This window comes from Lagenorhynchus albirostris, chromosome X (assembly GCF_949774975.1).
Source record: "Lagenorhynchus albirostris chromosome X, mLagAlb1.1, whole genome shotgun sequence".
NCBI classification, from domain to species: Eukaryota; Metazoa; Chordata; class Mammalia; order Artiodactyla; family Delphinidae; genus Lagenorhynchus; species Lagenorhynchus albirostris.
The window spans coordinates 72,376,594-72,396,789 of NC_083116.1; the positions used below are offsets into that span (position 1 = coordinate 72,376,594).

General features: G+C 39.9%; 1 protein-coding gene across 1 annotated transcript in view; it reads right to left on the bottom strand.

Annotated features, from left to right (window-relative positions):
• KIF4A (kinesin family member 4A) overlaps positions 1–20,196 on the bottom strand; it is a 126,286-nt gene that overhangs the window by 36,888 nt on the left and 69,202 nt on the right. The window contains exons 10-17 of the mRNA XM_060138622.1: positions 18,987–19,119; positions 17,224–17,282; positions 17,008–17,113; positions 12,371–12,427; positions 11,005–11,190; positions 4,523–4,626; positions 3,422–3,566; positions 2,575–2,685 (exon numbers count right to left, since the gene is read on the bottom strand). Of these exons, the coding sequence (XP_059994605.1) occupies positions 2,575–2,685; positions 3,422–3,566; positions 4,523–4,626; positions 11,005–11,190; positions 12,371–12,427; positions 17,008–17,113; positions 17,224–17,282; positions 18,987–19,119 (901 nt within the window). The remainder of the gene's footprint in view (positions 1–2,574; positions 2,686–3,421; positions 3,567–4,522; positions 4,627–11,004; positions 11,191–12,370; positions 12,428–17,007; positions 17,114–17,223; positions 17,283–18,986; positions 19,120–20,196) is intronic.

Sequence of the window (20,196 nt, forward strand, 5' to 3'; positions counted from 1 at the left end):
CTTCCCATCCATGAGCATGGATTATTGTTCCATGTATTTAGATCTTTTTTAAAAAAATTAATTAATTTATTTTTTGGCTGTGTTGGGTCTTCATTGCTGCGTGCAGGCTTTCTCTAGTTGCGACGAGTGGGGGCTACTCTTCATTGTGGTGCATGGGCTTCTCATTGTGGAGGCTTCTCTTGATGTGGAGCACAGGCTCTAGGCACGCGGGCTTCAGTAGTTGTGGTGCATGGGCTCAGTAGTTGTGGCTTGCAGGCTCTAGAGCACAGGCTCAGTAGTTGTGGCGCACGGGCTTAGTTGCTCCGCAGCATGTGGGCTCTTCCCAGACCAGGGCTCAAACCCGTGTCCCCTGCATTGGCAGGTGGATTCTTAACCACTGCACCAGCAGGGAAGCCCTATTTAGATCTTTAATTAATTCAATGATGTAGTTTTTAGTGTATAAGTCTTACACTTGTTAAGCTTATTCCTAAGTATTTTATTCTTATTGAGGTTATTATAAAAGGAACTTGCTTAATTTCATTTTCAAATTGTTAGTGAATAGAAATACAACCAAATTTTGTGCATTGAACTTATGTCCTGCAACCCTGCTGAACACATGTATTAGTTCTAATAGTTTTCAGTTGATTCTCTAGGATTTTCCACATACAAGATCATGTCATCTCTAATAGAGATAGTTTTGCTTTTTCCTTTCCAATGTGGATGCCTTTCATATATTTTACTTGCCTAAGTGTTCTGGCTAGAACCTCCAGGACAATGTTGAATAGAAGTGGCGAGAGTGGATACCCTTGTCTTGTTCCTGATCTTATGAGAATTCAGCTGTTAATTTTATTGGGATTTCTTTGTATGTGATGAGTAATTTTATCTTGCTGTTTTTAAGTTTTTTGTCTTTGTCTTTCAACCATTGGACATGATGTGTCTTGGGCGTTGATCTCTTTGCATTTATCCTACTTGTAGTTGATTGAGCTTCTTAGATGTGTAGATTAATGTTTTTCATCAAATTTAGAAAGTTTTCAGTCATTAGATCTTTGAATATTTCAACTGCTGTTTCATTTATTGTTCTCATGGAGCTACCAGTCTCCTCTTAATTGCTCACCACCAAAATTTCCATTGTTTTTGACAGCACCTTTAGGTTTTAACTTCCCCAGACTCTGTCCCCAAATAAAGTCAGTCCCCTTAGGGAGAGCTGCATTCCTATGGCCTGCCCCTCCCCCTGGGCAGAATCCTCTGCACCACTGCTTAGGACCTGGGGATGGGGACAGAAGCCCACTTCTCTGAGTGACATCTCTGTTCTATGAGTAGGATGCTGGCCAGTGGCAGCATACCCTATTTTTCTTGGCTGGTCTCCTGACATGGAACCTACATCCTACGATTAGATGGGTTATGGTAGTCAGACCCCAGTAGTCCTGGTCTTCTGCAGCAGGGATACAGCTTCCACCCTCTGCATGGAGGCTAGGTGGAAGAAGGGATCCCCAGATCTCTTGGCTGCTCTTGCCTGAAACAAAGCTTCAGCAACATGGAGCTGGGGGGGATGAAGGGAGAGAGTTGGTCGTGGCTCATATGCCACAGACTATTGTTGTTCTTACTCAGATTTAGTAGATTTCCTTGAATAATTGGTTCCTTGCTGTATGCCCTTAGGACAATACATTTCACCAGTTGTGCTTCTTTTGCTGGGAAGAGAGTCCACAAAGCTCCTCATGCCACCATTCCTCATGTCACCATTCCTGAAGTACTTCTCTCATTTCCTGACCCAACATATCACATTCTGGCCAATTCTAAAAATTACCCCAAATTAATGTCCTTTCCAGTGTTCTTTCCAAGAACATTGTTACTACTCGAATTCAGGCCCTTATTATCTTTCTGGATGACGCAATACCTGCTTAACTTGTGTTCTGGCCTCCAGTTTCTCAATAGTTCAGTTTGTTCTACACCTGACTCCCAGATGTATCTTTGGAAAGCAGTACTTTGCTGATAGCACTTTGTTTCTCAAAAACCTTAAAAATCTTTACACTGCTAACAAAATACAGTTCAAACTTCCTAGATCTTTAACAATCCAGATTCAACTTGTCTTTCCAATGGAATCTTCTCCTACTATCTTTCATCCCACCTGGATCATTCGCTATTCCTACAAAGTTGTCATCTCTGTGTCTTTGTTCCTGCTCTTCCATTTATCTGGAATGCCTGCATTTATCTCTATCAAAATCCTCCCTATTGTTCAAGGTCTTTTCAGTCCAACTGGAAGTGTGCTTCCCTTTCTTAATTACATTGGTATTTTAGACTATTTGTAAAGCACAAGTCTCTTTATTTCTTGTATTGAAGAAAATCATGCTTATGTCTCATTTTCCCCTTTAGACAAGATAGTCTTCAAGAGCAAAACACATACACTACTCATCTTTCTATTTTCCATGGTATCTAGTGGATAGTATCTTGCACGTAGTAGATGTTTAATAAATAGTTGTTAAATTCATGAATGTATCATATATTTAGAGATACCAGCTGTTTGAAGAGAAGCTTTAATGTTAGTCAGCCCAGGAAAGGGTTCATTAGGTAGGACTTTGAGAAATTGTAGTTACTTACCCGTTCTTTTAATTGGATTACTTCTTTGTCTTTTTGTTGCTTCCACTGTCTGAACCTCTCAGCATCCTCTTTCATCTGACGCATTAACTGTACCCGCTGGTTTTTCATCACCTGTAGAAACAAAAACCAGCACGAATAGTAGTCATCTGCACTTATTCTGGGCTGATGTACAGATGGATAGACTAACCATTAAGAAGAGAGAAAAAAATCCAGAGCTGAGCTGAGAAGCCTGCCAACAGATTTTCTGATTACGTTTGCAATACCACTTGCTATTCTTGCATAGACTATACAAATGAACGCTCTGAAGAAATAATAGAAAAAATGTACCTACAAGCTAAATCCAGCCCTAAATTCACTGCATATAAATGAAATTTCAAGGAAGTATCTACTAAGTCTCAAGGACAAATCTACCTAGCAACCACTGTATTCGAATAGTTTCAGTACAATGACCTGTAACCACCACTTTGTACATGTCAGAAGTTGAACATTCAATGACTGAAAATTTTCTCTATGTGTCTGTTGTTTTGCAACCACTTTGCAAAATTATTCCACATGATCATGGAAAGTGGTCAGAATGTCACCACTAAATATTAAGGTATCCTCGCCCTTTGGTTTCAGAGAATCTAACATTAAAACTCTGAATGTCAAAGCAGAGTTTTGTTATTCAGATTCTAGATGGCTAGCACAATGTCCTACAAAAGGGACATTTGTAGAGATTCAAACACTTGAAATGATGGGCCCTGCCTGCTACTTTCTCACCTGCAAACACCTCTGTAGTATAATTCTAAATAAAACGCCTATGTTTGTAAGTTTCTATACGGTAAATGCAAGGATGAGAGTTTATTACCCGTATTTCCTGGTTCAGTTTGGAGACGGTATGCTCTGTGGATTCTTTCAGCTTCAGAAGTTTAGACTGCTCATTTAGTTTCTTCTTCAGATCAGCTATTTGACCCTCTAGCTCCTGGAGACGTTTCCGGCGGCGCTCACTCAACCTAAACACAGATGTTGTAGGAATGAGGACTAGCAGCAGCAAAGTCTGACTCCAAAAGACATAATATTAGACTCCCAGGTTCACAACCTTGATATATATAAAATAGGCGGCCAGTCACATAGCCATCTTTAAATAATGAATCCCACCCAAACAACCAAAACCATCTCAACACTGGGAGCTAAAGAGTAAAGGAAATTTTTTGCGTAAGTAACAATGTAGCTGCCTCAATACACTACTCTCTCACCACTCTGCATTAAAAGGATGGTTCTTTGAAGGCATTTCACTTCACTTGAGCGTAAAGAATAATTCCGATGATTGTTACACAAGTCTGAGATAGAAAGTAAACATTCAACATAACTTTTAAGAACATGAACTTTAGATACTATAGAGAGATATAACAGAATCACTAAGTAAAAAGAAGGTAGAATAGCCAATAAAGGCAAAGGTCTAAGGGAGTGTAGGATATTCTGGTAATTTGTCTTGGTTTTATTCTTAACCGGCTAAGGGATGGCTAGATTGATTTTTCATTTGCTAGCCTGAATATTAATTCTATTCACAAACTAATTTACCATCAGCACAGGGACAAAGAAACTCTTGCTGTCTGGTAGGTCTGATAACCTTTCAAAATACAGCTCAAATGCTAACTTCTTATAAAGCTTTCCTTGATCACGCCAGCCTGAACTGATATCTCCTGCCTCTGAACTCTTAAAGCCATTACTGCCTAAGAAATTTATTTGGCTGCTAATCATATGCTGTGTTATGGCATTCTTTTACTGTCACCATGAGATGTTATTTAAAATCTCAGTTCCTTAGCTTTTCTTTTGTTTTAGGTCTCCTCTCCATAATTAGGTTTAAATCCTGTAGGGGCAGGAAATGGCTCTTTCACTTCTCTGTTTCGTCTACGGCTTTTCATACACAGTTTGGGACTTGAAATAATAGTATTGACTTTTTTCTTACTTGGCATGGTTGACGTCCTTCTTTGCTGTCTGAAGTTCAAGAACCAATTCTTCTTTTTCCTTTTGCAGATTGATGACTTCCAATTCTAGGTTTTTTATGTTATCCTAGAAATGTTATAGGTCGAGAGAAAGAAAACATTAAAAGGCAAAGCAAGAAAATCACTTCAACATCTCATGTCTTAAGGAACTAGGCATTCAACTTTACCACTTCGATCGCACACTAAAAGCATTTGTACTTGATTTGATGGAGAATGAAATTATATAGTGGGAAAAGTATGAACTTGGAATCCAAAGGCCTGGGTTTAAACCTTGAGTCCAGCACATCCTATCTAAACAACTTAAGGAAAGCCATTTCATCTCTTTTAGTCTTAGTTTCTATGCAAACAAGAGTTACTGTGGCAGGCCTGAGACTGATATCCTAAAAACAGACCTGGCTTGCAAGTTGGACCTCGGCTCATGTCTGGGATCTTGGATTTTGGTAGGATTCCCACCATCTCCTAACTGATAAGAGTGGCTCATTATGCCTAAACTGTGCAAACAGTATGATTTATCCTGAACACATGCTTTCCTTCTGGGAGTCTAGAATTTTTGTATGTGCTAGGCAGAGAATGCCTACATGAATTACTGCTGCTAACAATCCTGGACTCCTAGGCTCAGGGGAGCTTCCCTGATAGACAACATTTTGACAACACATGTTGTCAAAACCCATTGCTGGAGGAATTAAGTACATACTATGTGACTCCATCGGAAGAAGACTCTTGGAAGCTTGCACCTGTTTTCCTTCAGACCTTGCCCCATGTGTTCTTTCTCTTTGCTCATTTTGTTTTGTATACTTCCACTGTAATAAATCTTACACTGAGTCCTGTGAGTCCTCCTGGTGAATCATTGAACCTGGGGGTGGTCTTGGGGACCCCCGAGAGTTTTCCTATCTATGTAAACAACTAACACCACCTACCTCACAGGGTTGTTGGGAAGACTGAATAAGATAAAAAGTAAAGATATTTTGTAAACTGTAAAGAGCTGCACAAACATTCTTATATTCTGAACTTTCAAACGTATGCATTCAATAGCAACTGCAGTTCTGCATGCACTTAGAAAACAAATTCTAGAAACTGAAGTTTGGTAGTTTTTCCAAGATTGGGAAAACTCAATGAACAGATTCCTTCCTGTCCTCATAACCAAAAAAAGATTAAAGGAAACTGACTGAATGAGTGGTTGGTAGCCAAGAAGATTATACGAGGGCCTTAGACCAGTACTGAAATGACAAAAAGAAGCAGAGGCAGGTTAGGTGGGGCTGTACCTAAATAGGCAAGAGCTATTTTCCATGAAGTATACTTTTAGTCATTTCAATCTAATCAATGAAACCAATCTCACTGCTTTATATACCCTGTATATTTAAACTGGCAATAACGTGTGTGTGTGTGTGTGTGTGTGTGTGTGTGTGTATGTGTACTTATAGAAGTAACACATGAAAACATTCTTGTAAAAAATAATCCAGATAATACATATAAAGGGCAAGTCCCCTTGACTTCCTTACCCCTGCCAAAATTCCAGTCCTCTCTCCAGAAGTAACCACTGTCATCAGCTTGGTCCAGATCTTCCAGACACTTTTTCCCTAGACACTTACATACTATGTATATGGACATGTACATATTCTAGACATTTACATAGAAATGTAAATGCCGTGTGTGTGTGTGTGTGTATTTACTAAGTATATTGTGGCAAATGCCTAGAATATATAATAATATATGTAAATAAATAGACTTTAAAATAATATATACACACACATGTGCATATATATATGTGTATGTGTGTACTTACTGAAATACGTTAAAGATAAACAGAGTTACATTATATGTAGATAATATTCTGTAACTTGCTTTTTTTTTAAAACTTGGTCTTGGAGGTTTATTTATATCAGTGCATACAGATCTATCTCATTCTTTTTGTTGCCATAATGAAACATTCTTGTACATGCCTTCTGTGAACACGTGCAAGGTTTTTCTAGGGTAGAGACAAGTGGAATTACAGGGTCATGGGGGTGCACATTTTCAATTTTAATAGATACTGCCAAATTGTCCCCCAAAGTGGTTATTCCAGTTTACACTCTCGCTAGCTATGTATGAGAGTACTTATGTCCCTGCACCCTTGTGAACATTTGATATTGCTACACTTCAAAATTTTTACCAATGGGATGGGTAAAAAAATAGTATCTCTTCATTATGTATGCCACATTCAGTTAATAGTCTCACTGGCTCCACAAGGGAAATTATTCAAATATTTGACTCCTGGGCTATTATAATTCATGGTAGTCTTCACTAACAAGAACTTATACCTCCTCAGATTTTTCTATAGCAATTCTTTACAGTGATAGGAAAAATATTGTTTAGAACAAAAAATTACCTTTATTTCTTAGAAAAAGAGAGACATTTACATGTGATTAAAAGGTACTGTTAACATTAAGAATTTATTTCCTTTTAACTTTAAGGTTTGGAAGCTCAAGCATATTTGATTCCAAGGGAAAAAAAGGACAAGTTATCTTACTACAGCTATAGCTATAGATCATTACTAGCACCCCCTCATAGGGTTAGAAGTACACTGGGGGAACATATGTCCCTGTGTTTCTAGGCAAGAGTACAAGAAGAGGAATAATTTCTCAGCCTTATCGTTAATCCTTCGTTTATCCTGGAGAGGCCAAAATACGTTCAACCTAAAAAAGGCTGCATTTTATGTCCTGTTAGTATGGAAGATTGAGCTATGTATTTAACTTGCTCTCTCCTGAAAACCCACTAAAATGACCTCCCAAAAGGGTATAAATCAACAAGGATGAAGAGAGCAGTCAAGAGATATAAACAAACTTTTTTGGATGAGGAAAATATTTTGGATAAGTGGTAACTGAATTAGAGTAGAAAAAGCTAAACTATGACTCCTATAGGACAAATGTCAAGAAGTAACAAGCTAATTTGTACCATAGCACCACAAAGAGGAGAAGAGGTTTCCTCTCTGGAGAGGCTGAACCTGACAGGCTGGACTCATAGGCAGCAGACACAGCAAAAGGCAGGGATAAAGTAACATACTACTGATAGGGAATTAAATAAAAGTCTGTATATAACTGGAGAGACTTCAACTCCCTCATTTCCTCTGAGTTACCAGAAATAGGGCATATTACTACTCTCCCCACACAACTCCAGGCAAGAGAATGAAAGATTTCTTTATTGGAAACTGACCAGCCCAGAGAAACCTATGCATACAGAACTTCCTATTGGCTATTAGTGTCTCACTGTTAAATATGAATGGACAACCAAAGATCACTGGAAATTTGAAGAAAGCTTCTTACATGAAAGACCAAATCAAACACACTAAAGAGGGGAATTTGAACAAAACAGAGGCAAGGCAGGAAGAAGAAAACTTCAACAAAATTTAATTTCTATCCTTAGAGATGAGCACTGCATCCACGAAAAAAAAGAAGAGAAGGCTATAAAAAGGAACAATTAGAGAATTTTAAAAAATCTTAGAAATAGACAAATAAAAAAATTCACCAGAAGGAGTGCAAGGAAATCTCCCAGAGAATGGAATAAAAAGACAAAGAAATAGAAAATAGGAGAGAGGAGATAAGAAAAGCAGAGACTAAATCTAAGAGATCCAATATCTGACTAAGAGGAGGGCAAGAAAAGAAAAAACAGGGATTTCCCTGGTGGCGTAGTGGTTAAGAATCTGCCTGCCAATGCAGGGGACGGGGGTTCGATCCCTGGTCCAGGAAGATCCCACATGCCACAGAGCAACTAAGCCCGTGCGCCACAACTACTGAGCCTGTGCTCTAGAGCCTGTGAGCCACAACTACTGAGCCCGCGTGCACAACTACTGAAGCCTGCGCACCTAGAGCCTGTGCTCCACAACAAGAGAAGCCACCGCAATGAGAAGCCCGCACACCACAGTGAAGAGTAGCCCCTGCTCGCCGCAACTAGAGGAAGCCCATGTGCAGCAACGAAGACCCAATGCAGCCAAAAAAATAAATAAATTTACTAAAAAAAAGAAAAGAAAAAACAAAGAAAATAGAGAGGTGGGCATTATTAAAGAAATAATACAAGAAAACTTCCCACTAAAGAAGAATACAAATTTCTAGATTGAAAGGACCCACCAAGCAGCAAGCACAATAAGTGAGAACAGATCCACACCAAGGCACATGATTGTGAAATTAAAGAATACTTGGGGATAAAGAAAAGATCCTGAAAGTTGCCAGAGGGGAGGAAAATACAGGTCAAATAAAAAGAATCAGGAATTATAATGGACTTCTAAACAGCAACATTGGAAATAGAAGACCATGGAGCAAAGCCTTCAAAATTCTGAAGAAAAACGATTTCCACTGTAGAATTCTAAACCCAGCCAAACTAACAAGTGTAAGAAACACCACCATCACCACCACCACCACCACCACAACAACAAAAAGCTATTTTCAGGCATGCAATGGTTTAAAACATTTTCCTTTCATGTACACTTTCTCAGAAAGCTGTTTGGGTTGTACTCCACCAACACAAAGGAGTAGCCCAAGAATGAGGAAGACATGGAATCGGTTTCAATACAGAGATGAGAAGTGAAGCAGGTTCCCAGGACGACGGTCCCAGGCTGATGGCTGAGCAGTAGGCCTAGAGAAAGCAAACCAGAACAAAAGATTCCAAGAGGGTTGTCTTCAAGAAAGAAATGGATTGATAAATTACCTGGTATGTTTGACTACTGAGAGGAGTTTTATAATTCTGTTAAGAAGTTTGGAGATAAATTATTGACAGGTAAATAGCAGACTAAGTAAATGAAAAAATGAGATTATTATTACTATTGTGATGATTATTATTATTTTTGGCCGTGCTACATGGCTTGAGGGATCTTAGTTCCCTGACCAGGGATTGGACCCAGGCCCACAGCAGTGAAAGCCCCCAGTCCCAACCACTGGACCGCCAGGGAACTCCCAAAATTAACTTCAGGAAATGCAAAAGGCTGTATAAGAAAGGAAATGGAATCATAGTATACTATGTGGCTCAGTTATAAAACTTACGTAATCATAAAATTTAAACACTAAATATTCATTTAATCAAAAAGTGTGATATAACCATTTTGAAAGATAGAGGTGAGGCACTGTGCATGGGGGGATGTATAAGAGAGCTATATTCCCATCTCCCATAGTGGGAAGTCAATTGAAAATGTCCAAAAAATTTAAAGTAACATAATTATACTACCAACTCTTATCTAGAAATCTGGAGGTAAATGTCAGAAGAAACAGCTTAAAGAACTTGAACTATAAGCCTAGGGAATAGGAGAGAAGGTAGTAGGGCAGGAGATTGCTTTTATTTTTCTGAGCATTGTACTATTTGACCTGTAAAAATGATATACATGCATTTGTGTGACATAAATAAAAAATAAGTTTCAAAAAAGTTAAGACTGAAAAAAAAAGTTAAGACTGTGATAACAAAAAGGAAATAACACCTCTATTGGCAACTCAGTTATTATTTTGGAAGCAACTTCTGCCCTATGGAAAAAAAAGTGAAAATTATTTAGGAGAAACACTTTTCTTGTTTTTACTCTGAAAACTTAGGGGAACTGGTGGTAGAAATGTATGAGTAATACAGGGATTTGTCGAGAACAGCATATAGGACTTTGGGGATGATAGGATATAGCTGAATGGGAAAGCAATCCACCCTTCCCCCTACCAGTTCTGCTAACATCCCTTTGTGGATGGGAAATACCGGGCTACAGGGGAAAATAAGGTCTGGAGCAAGGGTAACCTTGTGGACAACCTAAAAGCCCAAGACTTGTCTTTAAGTAAAGACCTGATTATTAATTAGCAAGGGCCACTTAGGACTACCACTAGGAAAAGCAGTTTAGCCATTTGCCAAGTCATGTGACATCCACTACAAGTGTCTTCATAATTCTCACTATAACCCAGACTGTCTACTAAGAGATGTACCTTTCTTAGAATCCCAGCATAGTTATTAGAACAAAATTTCTCTACAAGTAGGGACCACATTTATTATAACATTATCTAACTATTTATTAAATACCTGTTGCATAAGTAAGGTATTAGATTAAATGAAAGAAAATTACAGTTTCTTTATACTGAATGTATCCTTTTTTTTTTTTTTTTTTTGCGGTATGCACACCTCTCACAGTTGTGGCCTCTCCCGCTGTGGAGCACAGGCTCCGGACGTGCAGGCTCAGTGGCCATGGCTCACGGGCCCAGCCGCTCCGCGGCATATGTGATCCTCCCAGACCGGGGCACGAACCCGTGTCCCCCGCATCGGCAGGCAGACTCCCAACCACTGCGCCACCAGGGAAGCCCGAATGCATCCTTTTTTTAACCAGCAGTACAACTCCAGTTGTACTATGCACATTATGTTGCCTTGTCATCATCAAAAACGGTGTGCCTGCTTTCTTCCCATACTACTAAAGAGAGATGGTAGATATGAACATTACGTGCCCTAGTAAATATTGTACCTGGTACTGGAACTCGATAGGCTGTAGTTGGCTGTCATTCTGAGTCATTTTCTTGGCTAGGGCCTCTTTCAGTGCAAGGGCTTTATTCAACTCAACCAGCTCCTTAGACATCTGAGCTTGACGTAGAGCATGCTGAGTGGTGAAACCATCAGAAGACCTGCTGCTCCCTGGACTGATTTCCACTTGCTGGAAAAGATCAGTATAATGATTTGTGAGAGGAAAAAGCAATTGGAGTTCCTTAGGCACTGTTTCATCAAGTCTCACAGCCACTTCTCCATTATCAGTACCTCTGTTCTTTTTTTTTTAAGTACCTCTGTTCTTTTAAAACTGTAGCTTCTCAAACATTTGCTTTAAACATCAGAAGTAAATTGAGCTAACCTATTTCTCTGCTCTCACAAGAACCTTATTTCTTCTATCCTTTAACTGATTCTTTTAGAGTGAACCAAGTTTCGGGCCTCTCACTGTTGTGGCCTCTCCCGTTGCGGAGCACTGGCTCCGGACGTGCAGGCTTAGCGGCCATGGCTCATGGGCCTAGCCGCTCCGCGGCATGTGGGATCTTCCCAGACTGGGGCACAAACCTGTGTCCCCTGCATCGGTAGGCGGACTCTCAACCACTGCGCCACCAGGGAAGCCCTGGCCAACACTTCTTACTTTCACCTTATTAGAGGAGAGGGCTCTGGAAATGGCACTTTGGTAATGGTGGAAATGGAGAAGAGGCTTCATTTATTCTCACAGAGCTGACCTCTGGCACCTGATTTACCTCCTATCTTTCTTCTTTCAGAATATAAAAAATACCAACATATATTTGTTTTAGGGAGAAAAAGCTGTCTCAAGCAAACCACTGTCCATCCTTTCATTCTGACTCTGCTCTATAGCCTTCAGCCAGTATCTAACACATTTTATCTATTCTTGCAACTTGAATGCTCAAAATATTTTCCTTGGTTCTTTTAGCCCTTAACCACTGCATCCACAGAAACGTATGTTGAGAAAAAATTTTCTTCCATTTCTTCTCTAATGCTTTTTTGACTTTGCCATAATTTCCTAATTTGTTTCCTTCTTCGTCTTAATGTGCTAGACAGTTGATGCAGAATACTAGCATCTAATAAGAAATCAGTAAGCCAGACTGCAAATATGGAAAGTGGCAACCCTGAGAAGCTTTGCTTAGCAGTTATACTATTAGAGAGAGATACTATCCAAGTTAGGGATTTTATAGTTAACTGAGTTTTACACTCAAGATTTCTGGATTTCCAAGGCATTCTATGGAGGATGGTAGCAATCAGGGAGTCTCTTCCTCAGGTGAGTGATAAATCATAAGAAATGGCACAGTTAAAGCTCCTGGTTCTACACAAAGGGGCCAATTACTTACCGCTTCTGGTTCCACTGCAGTATCAATAGCTGCAGCCATACAAGCAACAGTTTCATCCTGCAATGAGAAATGATATCTCAGTTTAGGAGCTTACTAATGGGTTTTATATGGGTTATTTAGTTGTTTTCAAGTGTATATAGAGACCATTTAAGGTGTTGGACCAATTCTGTAGTCACATATACCCCAACAACCATGTTTCCACTTCCTATTTCTCAAGGGTCTGTCTTTTGTATAAAGGTTGATTGTGCAGTCTTCGTAAAAATAGGGTCATGTGGCCACTGACATATTTATTGCACCTCTCCTGCTCTGCCAGAGTTCACTGGGCTAGAGTGAAACAGCCATTCCAGCAGGCCAAAGTTCAATCCACTTTATAGACTCTATCCTTTCTTTTTCTGTTTTTTACCACTAAGTCTACCTCTATAATGTACAGGTCTAGCCAGTTCTCATGGACATACCATCCTAAGACCAGACATAGCAAATAAAGGCAATGCAGCAGAAAAGTGAATAGGATGAAGGATTATTTTTGATTTTTATCTTATATCCAGTCAAGGTAGCAAGAGCCCACTCTACAAGGAAATAAACGCCACAGGTGAATGCCCCAGAAAAATGTGCTCATTAAGTCAGACACACTTCAGACTCTGTCCCTCATATACATAGGAACCAATCATATGCAGCTCCTCGAGGTAGTGGTTAGTTGAAGGGAAAGGGTAAGCACTGATTCCCTCCCAGGGAAGGGCACATTCCTTTCTTGAGCATTAGAACAACAACCACCTAAAAGGGAAACCTAAAACCACTTATTAGGACTAATTTATTTATAGGCTCTCATATGAGCAAGCTCTGTTCTCCCCACTGGAATTTAGGCTTTATTTGGCATTGCAACATAAAGATTACCACTTCTGTTTAAGTGATTCTGAAAAGCCCTGGGAAGAAAGGATTATTTCCAGGATGTCACATGATTAAGGTCATAGATGAAAGAGCTATTGGCTCAATAGCAAGGAAAGAATTTAGGGTTAGCACAGGGAGTCCCGGCACCAGCCCAGTGAAACATTACATAGTTGTTGAAACTTGAATCTTAGTACCTTTAAGGCAAGAAGTGAAAGAGGCCCTTAATGGAACTTCCCTGGTGGTCCAGTGGTTAAGACTCCATGCTCCCAGTGCAGGGGGCATGGGTTCGATCTCTGGTCGGGGAACTAAGATCCCGCATGCCACACAGTTTGGCAAAAAAAAAAAAAAAAGGCCCTTAGTAAATGCTGTTTGTAAAGCATTTCCCTTATTCTGCCCAGAAATTCCTAACCAGTGAGACTCAAAGAGAATTCAAAGGAAGCCCCAGTATTCCTACATCCTTTCTCATCATGATTTACACTACTGGTGATTCTCCAAGGGCAGGACATACTAAATCCTTCTTAAAAAACAGAGCACTTCAATGTATTATAGGTTAATGGTTACCCTTTTCTCCCTCCCAGTAAGTCTCAGTAAAAGGACTAGTTATAGACCTATCCTAGACTAGTAGGGCCTATGACACTGGCTTTTGGAGACTTTTTCTAGGACCTTCCAGAGGGTCAGGATCCAGGTAGATCCGATTCAACATGCCCTGAAGAAGACATGTTGTTACTGTGGGTTTACCTTTTGGCCCAGTGAAATTTCACAATGCTAAGGTTTAAGCTTTGGTGACACGTTCTACATGAACATGGCAGGTTTATGCCTTTATAATCCTAAATGTAAATATATAACAATAGGATTTATTTCAATCTAACAGCCTTTCTCCCTCATTCTAAGGCTACTGAGAACCTCTTGTAATAAAAAGACATGAATGGCTGAAGGTGATGGTCAGGGGAACAGGACTACTACGGGAACAGGTACGTTGAGCTACATTAACCAGTAATACCCTCCAAAATGAAGTTTGTGCTTGTGGGCTGTAGGCAATAGCATTACTGGGCATGCAAAAAGCTTTTTATGGAACTGGTCTTGGAGAAAGGGGTAAAAACAAAAAAAATGTGATTTTGTAGGAACTGAAAGGACTGCATGAATTTCCTCACAGGTAACTGCAACAAGGTTTGCCCGAATTATATTCTAAAGGAAGAAATAGTACAGTTTAGCACTTAAAGCCCTAGGAGAAAGGTCCAGGAACAATGGTTGCCTTCATAACTGAAAAGAGGGTGTTCAACCATCACTTGTAATAAAAATAGTTTTAATCCAGAATGAAGGGCACAAGCACTTACATTTAAAACATTCTGCTTTCACTGTAGTGAGTCTCAGTAAAAGCCACAGGATACATTGTTGTGTATTTCCAAAAAAATATGTAGCTGGGAGGGTCTCCAAACAATAGACACAGAGAACTCTGATTCAAGAGTCCAGCAGGAGCCCAGGGTAAAAGGGTTTACTCTACCTGACCATGATGGTGGATGGAAGCCAGGGACTTTATCAGCTTGTGGCAATCTTTAGCACCCTCCTGCTACGCATGCCAAGTGAATTTTAGTGACAGACACAGCAATTCTCTAGAGTTCCTCTGAGCCAGCCACCACTAGCAACTTCCTCCACAGTCATGCCAGGTACCAGTCATACTGCCAGATCCTCACTGAAGATATGCCTTCTCTTATATTGTTAACTTGGTTCCATTAGTTTCCTTCTTCATCTTTCCCATGTGACTCAAAGAGGTGGTGTGGAATCCTTTAAGATCAGTGTGGTGGCCACGAACAATGGTGCCTTGGATTACTCTTTTCTGATCTTATAAGATTTGGCTCCAGTAGGGTTCTGCAGTCTAGATTATCTCAATTCTGAGGCAGTTCACACAAAGTTTTCATATATAAGATGCTTCACCTCGATTACAGATGGTGAAATTTAACCTTGTGGATAGCCATTCTCTAGCACACATTCTATACTTCAGCCACAATGAAGTTCTTACCATGTTCTAAACATTCATACCTCTTTGCTTTTGCATATACCTTTTCCTCTATATAGATCGTCCTTTCCCCTCTGTCTGTGTGGCAAAGTCCTATTCATTTTTTAGGACCCAGTTTTTTCTTCCTGAATTTTCTAGGCAGTTAATTACCCCTTCCTTTGGGCTCCCACCACACTTTGCTCATATTGCTAATGTAAGAGGATTAAAACAGACATGAGAGAGGGTTTTTTGCCACCTCTCCCACCTGTGAACCTTGGCAAACTGACAAACAACAAGGCTTGCAAGAACAACTCTTGAAAATAATTGGACATTTATCAGGATGGGATTGCACCAGTGTTCTTGAGCAAGAAGCATGAAAACTGGAGCATCCTCCAACCAAAAGATTCACAGCAATTAACAACAAAAACTGCCAACTGAGACAAACCACAAGGAATCACACCCCTCCCTTCTCACTGTATGAAACCCCAATCCTATTTCAACTCGGGGAGTTATTTGGAGTTCAGGTGATCCCTGAGTACATCAGCTGAATAATGCCTTTAACCTCGATTTGAGTCACTTGGATTATTTTCTTTCAATATCAATATAGTACTTAGCAAGGTTACACAGCTAGTGAGTAGCAGAATGGGATTCAAACCAGGGTTTGTCTGGCTTTGGAGCTCAGATTCTCACTTACTATGGCTTGTTTGTTAGGAAAATGAACTGTCATCTTGGACTACCTGTAATAATTTTGTACAGTACTACTTATTCTAAAACACTGCTTTCTAGTCTTTTGGAAGTTTACTCATTTAATTTCTTGAACTGGCCATCCTAACCATTCCCCTTACAATATTGTATGGTATTTTTTTCACTGACTCTTTAAGAGTAAAATAGAGATGCGGATGATGTTGTGATAACCTTTTGACAACTCTAGAAAACACTGGGCAAGACCCGGGGTAGAGAATCACTGTTCTGGTAAAATTAAAACCTCTGTTTCAGACCTAGGAATTACTACCAGGCACTTACATACACGTTACTGCTTCAGAATAATAAACAAGAGGGTATAGATGGAACAAAACAAACCATAACCCCTTTACCAACCATGACCCCATAACATAATATGATTTCAATTTTTCAAAAAAATATCTATGCTTAAGTACTAGGATAGAGAAGGAACACCAAAAATAAAAAGAGGCTTTTAGGATGGTAGGACTGTAAGAATGTTTCTTCTGGGAAAAACAACAAACAACCACCCTCCCAACAAAACCCACCCACAACTACTATACTAGTTCTATAAATAAAAATGTGAACTTATAGTGGAATGATCGTTCAAACTAATTTATTACTGGTTATAAAAGAGAGCTACGGTATTCCCTGGAGGCTCTATGCTATCTGTCAGAACCCAGCTTATTTAAAATTGGGGTATGGTATAAGGCCTCTTACTAAGTTAGCCTACACCGAAAAGACAGCAAATCAATGACTGCTGCTCATGCTACCCAGGCAATTTTGCACCAGTGTTGCTGCTTCCAGTGTTTGATTAGAATACTGAAATATTAATGTGCCACTGCACGTGTAATCTATGAGTGGTTTTGATTTAACTAATTCAATATTCAGGTCATATCCAATGATCCATGATCTTTGTCCTCAAACAGCTCACAATCTAGTTGTTTCAGCAAAAGGTGCAGAGTTAGACATGTTTATATGCATCAAGAGAAACAAACGAAAGCAATATGCCTGTTTACACTGTCCCTACTTGGCTTACCGATAGCTGGGTAATCACTTGCTGCAGGTTACGAATCATCTCTACATTTTCTTTTAATTCTTGGTCTTCCAAAGTCTCCACTAGCTTTTGAAGATCCACTTTGCAGCTGAAAATTCAAGCAAAGGAACCCAAGGGTTAATCATACTGCAAAGGCCAGTGGGTCCGTGATTATGTACTAAGGTGGTATAGGTCACAAACATCTGGTAGGAAACTTACGCTGCATGCTTCCTGAGCTCTTCTAGCTTGGCGTTCATTTTTTCATTCGCTTGTTCTGTCTGCAACAAAGACCCAGGAGATCATCAGTGGCACTGCCTGACAGCCTCACCTAATTAGGCCCTCTCTTCTGGTCCTATGGATTAAGACCTAGGTAGAGAGGCTAACTCCTTTGCTGTAATAGAGGATTTAGTGGACTTTGGTTATTTAGCAAGAAATGTGTTTTTTAACAGTCATGGAAATTAGCCCTTCAGTCAACATGAGCTACTAAAAATAGCATCCAAGCAGCTGGGTCTTATGCTTGCCATGAAGCTCAGACTATAGGGTGGAGCGTGAAGCCTTAATTCCATAGAGAACTTTGCAACTGGGGGAAAAAGCAATACTTCCTGGCATGCTACGCCCTGCTGTTTGCAAAAAACCCACTTGCTTTAAAACTGCCTCCTACACTACACTGTTCCCTAGCCCCACCATAAGGACATTTAAAACATAAAAGGGCCTCACATTGAATATGAGCTGAGGGTTTTTTCAAGTTACACTATGTTATATGGTAGACTAGTTTTAGCAAAAGAAAGCAAGAAAAAGATGAGGCATAAGAATGATGGCAGAGAAGAAGAAATGGCAGAGAGGCAGCTACATTTTGGGAAGGGTTACTGATATTTTCCATTTTATTTCAGTCACAGTATCTGTAACATGCTAGATGCTGCAACAGATTTGGGAAGGACAGTTTATATAGGACAAAACTGTTGTGCTCGTTATGAAGTTCTGACAAGACATCAAACAATAAACCTATTGGGCAGCCATTGTAACAACCTTATAAAGGTCAGATGGGTACACGGCTAGAATAACAAGTACTGTCTGTTATGTGAGCCACACTCACATGTGAAGCACAGCTTCTAGAGTTACTTCAAAGACATAAAATGTAGCACTGGAGATAGAAAACTGTATATAAAAAAATCCCCTAGATCCCATTTTCACCCTTCTGCTAGTAATGGACATTACAATGGACCTAGGATTTGGCCCCCTTTAAAGAAATCTTTAAGCAGGTTACTCTTCCTTGACTGGAGTACACTGATTCGTGAAGGTGTATAAATTACAGATGGTCAATTACATTTTGGTGGAAACTCATTTTTACTTCTGGCAATCGCTGTGCTATCAAATATTGAGTTGTATTTAGACTAGTAGAACAATGTTAGTGACAGAGCCCGCACACACTGATCCAGGAGGGTACTATCACACATGTAGTAGGACACAGAACTGGTGTAGTCAGTTACATAGTGATCCACTATTTGAAAATTAACCATATGTAAAAGGAGTTAAAATTAATTTTCCAGATGTTTTCTCTCTCCATGGCAGCTGTTAGGATGGGATATGAAATGTGACATTACGGGAAGGGAGATAGAAAGGAACTAAAATCTTAGTGAGGAGAATTACTTGGTATTATGGATGATTAGGCAGAACTTAAGGTGACAGAAGGACCTGGTTCTTTCCTCTCTGATATTTTAGAACAAATCCATTTTAAAATGGGCTTCATGTAGATTCTTTGTGGTAGATATATATGTGTTCACGGTATAAGTCTTTCAATTTTTCTGTATGTTTGATTAAACGTTCTTGGATTTTCCCTGGAGGGGGCTTCAGGGAGGATATGGTAATATTAATTCATTTCTTTCCATGTAACTTGTCTCTCATAATGAGAAACATGTTAAGTATTTCAGAAACTAAAGTTAGTAAATGTCCAGACTGGTAGTAGTTTAGTCTTGAAGCCTCACCAAAATGATCCTCTCCAACATCTGGGCTGTCTGACCAGCAGCCTCACTTAGACCACGACTTAATTTTTCATTCTCCTCTACCAGTGACTGATTCTTCTCCATTAGGGATTGTAGATTCTCTGATGGTTCCACACTAAGACAAAGAAAGTAACATATTAGAAAAGTACTTGTGGACTTCCCTGGTAGCACAGTGGTTAAGAATATGCCTGCCAATGCAGGGGACGCAGGTTCGCTCCCTGGTCCGGGAAGATCCCACATGCCGCGGAGCAACTAAGCCAATGTGCCACAACTACTGAGTCTGCACTCTAGAGCCTGCGAGCCACAACTACTGAGCCCGCGTGCCACAACTAATGAAGCCTGCATGCCCTAGAGCCCACGTGCCACAGCTACTGAGCCCACGCACTGCAACTACTGAAGCTCGCGTACTTTAGGGCCTGTGTGACGCAACTACTGAGCCTGTGTGCTGCAACTACTGAAGCCTGCATGCCTAGAGCCTGTGCTCCACAACAAGAGAAGCCACCGCAATGAGAGGCCCATGCACTGCAATGAACAGTAGCCCTCGCTTGCCACAACTAGAGAAAAGCCCATGCACAGCAGTGAAGACCCAATGCAACCAAAAAAAAAAAAAGAAAAGAAAAGTTCCCGATTGATAACAGTTATATCAAAGGTGGATAAAAATATATATCCCATAGGCCTTAGGGTGGAATTGGTTTAAAATTACCCCCCAGAAGTCTAGAAAAAGCGTTCATTCCAATGTATACTTCCAGCCAGGTAGTATATTGGATAAATAAAAATGTATGCCTGAACTACTTTAAATTAATGGTTTGGAGGAAGGTAATAATTCAGAGCAAGAAATGGTTGCAACAAGAATGACTAACCTCTAGGTTTAGGATCTTGGTTTAAGATCTTTCTATGTATGCTATGTAGGTAAGAAGTAAAGGCTAACTAATAGCTAAGATACATGTTCTCTCCCGCTTCTCATTCTCAATCCCTCATTAAAGATTAGGGAACTAGAGAAGGAAGAGGTATGGAGGAGGTAGAAGTGACACTGCTAAGGGTCAAAATTTAAGCTAATCAACATAAGTCAATTACCTATTTGCTGTAAAGTTAGGGAAATAGCATTTAAGGAGTGAAAAAGTTGAAATGATGACCTGTGGCCACTAAGAACACATTTCACAACTCTCCATAAGCAAGTGCTCCCTTCTAAATG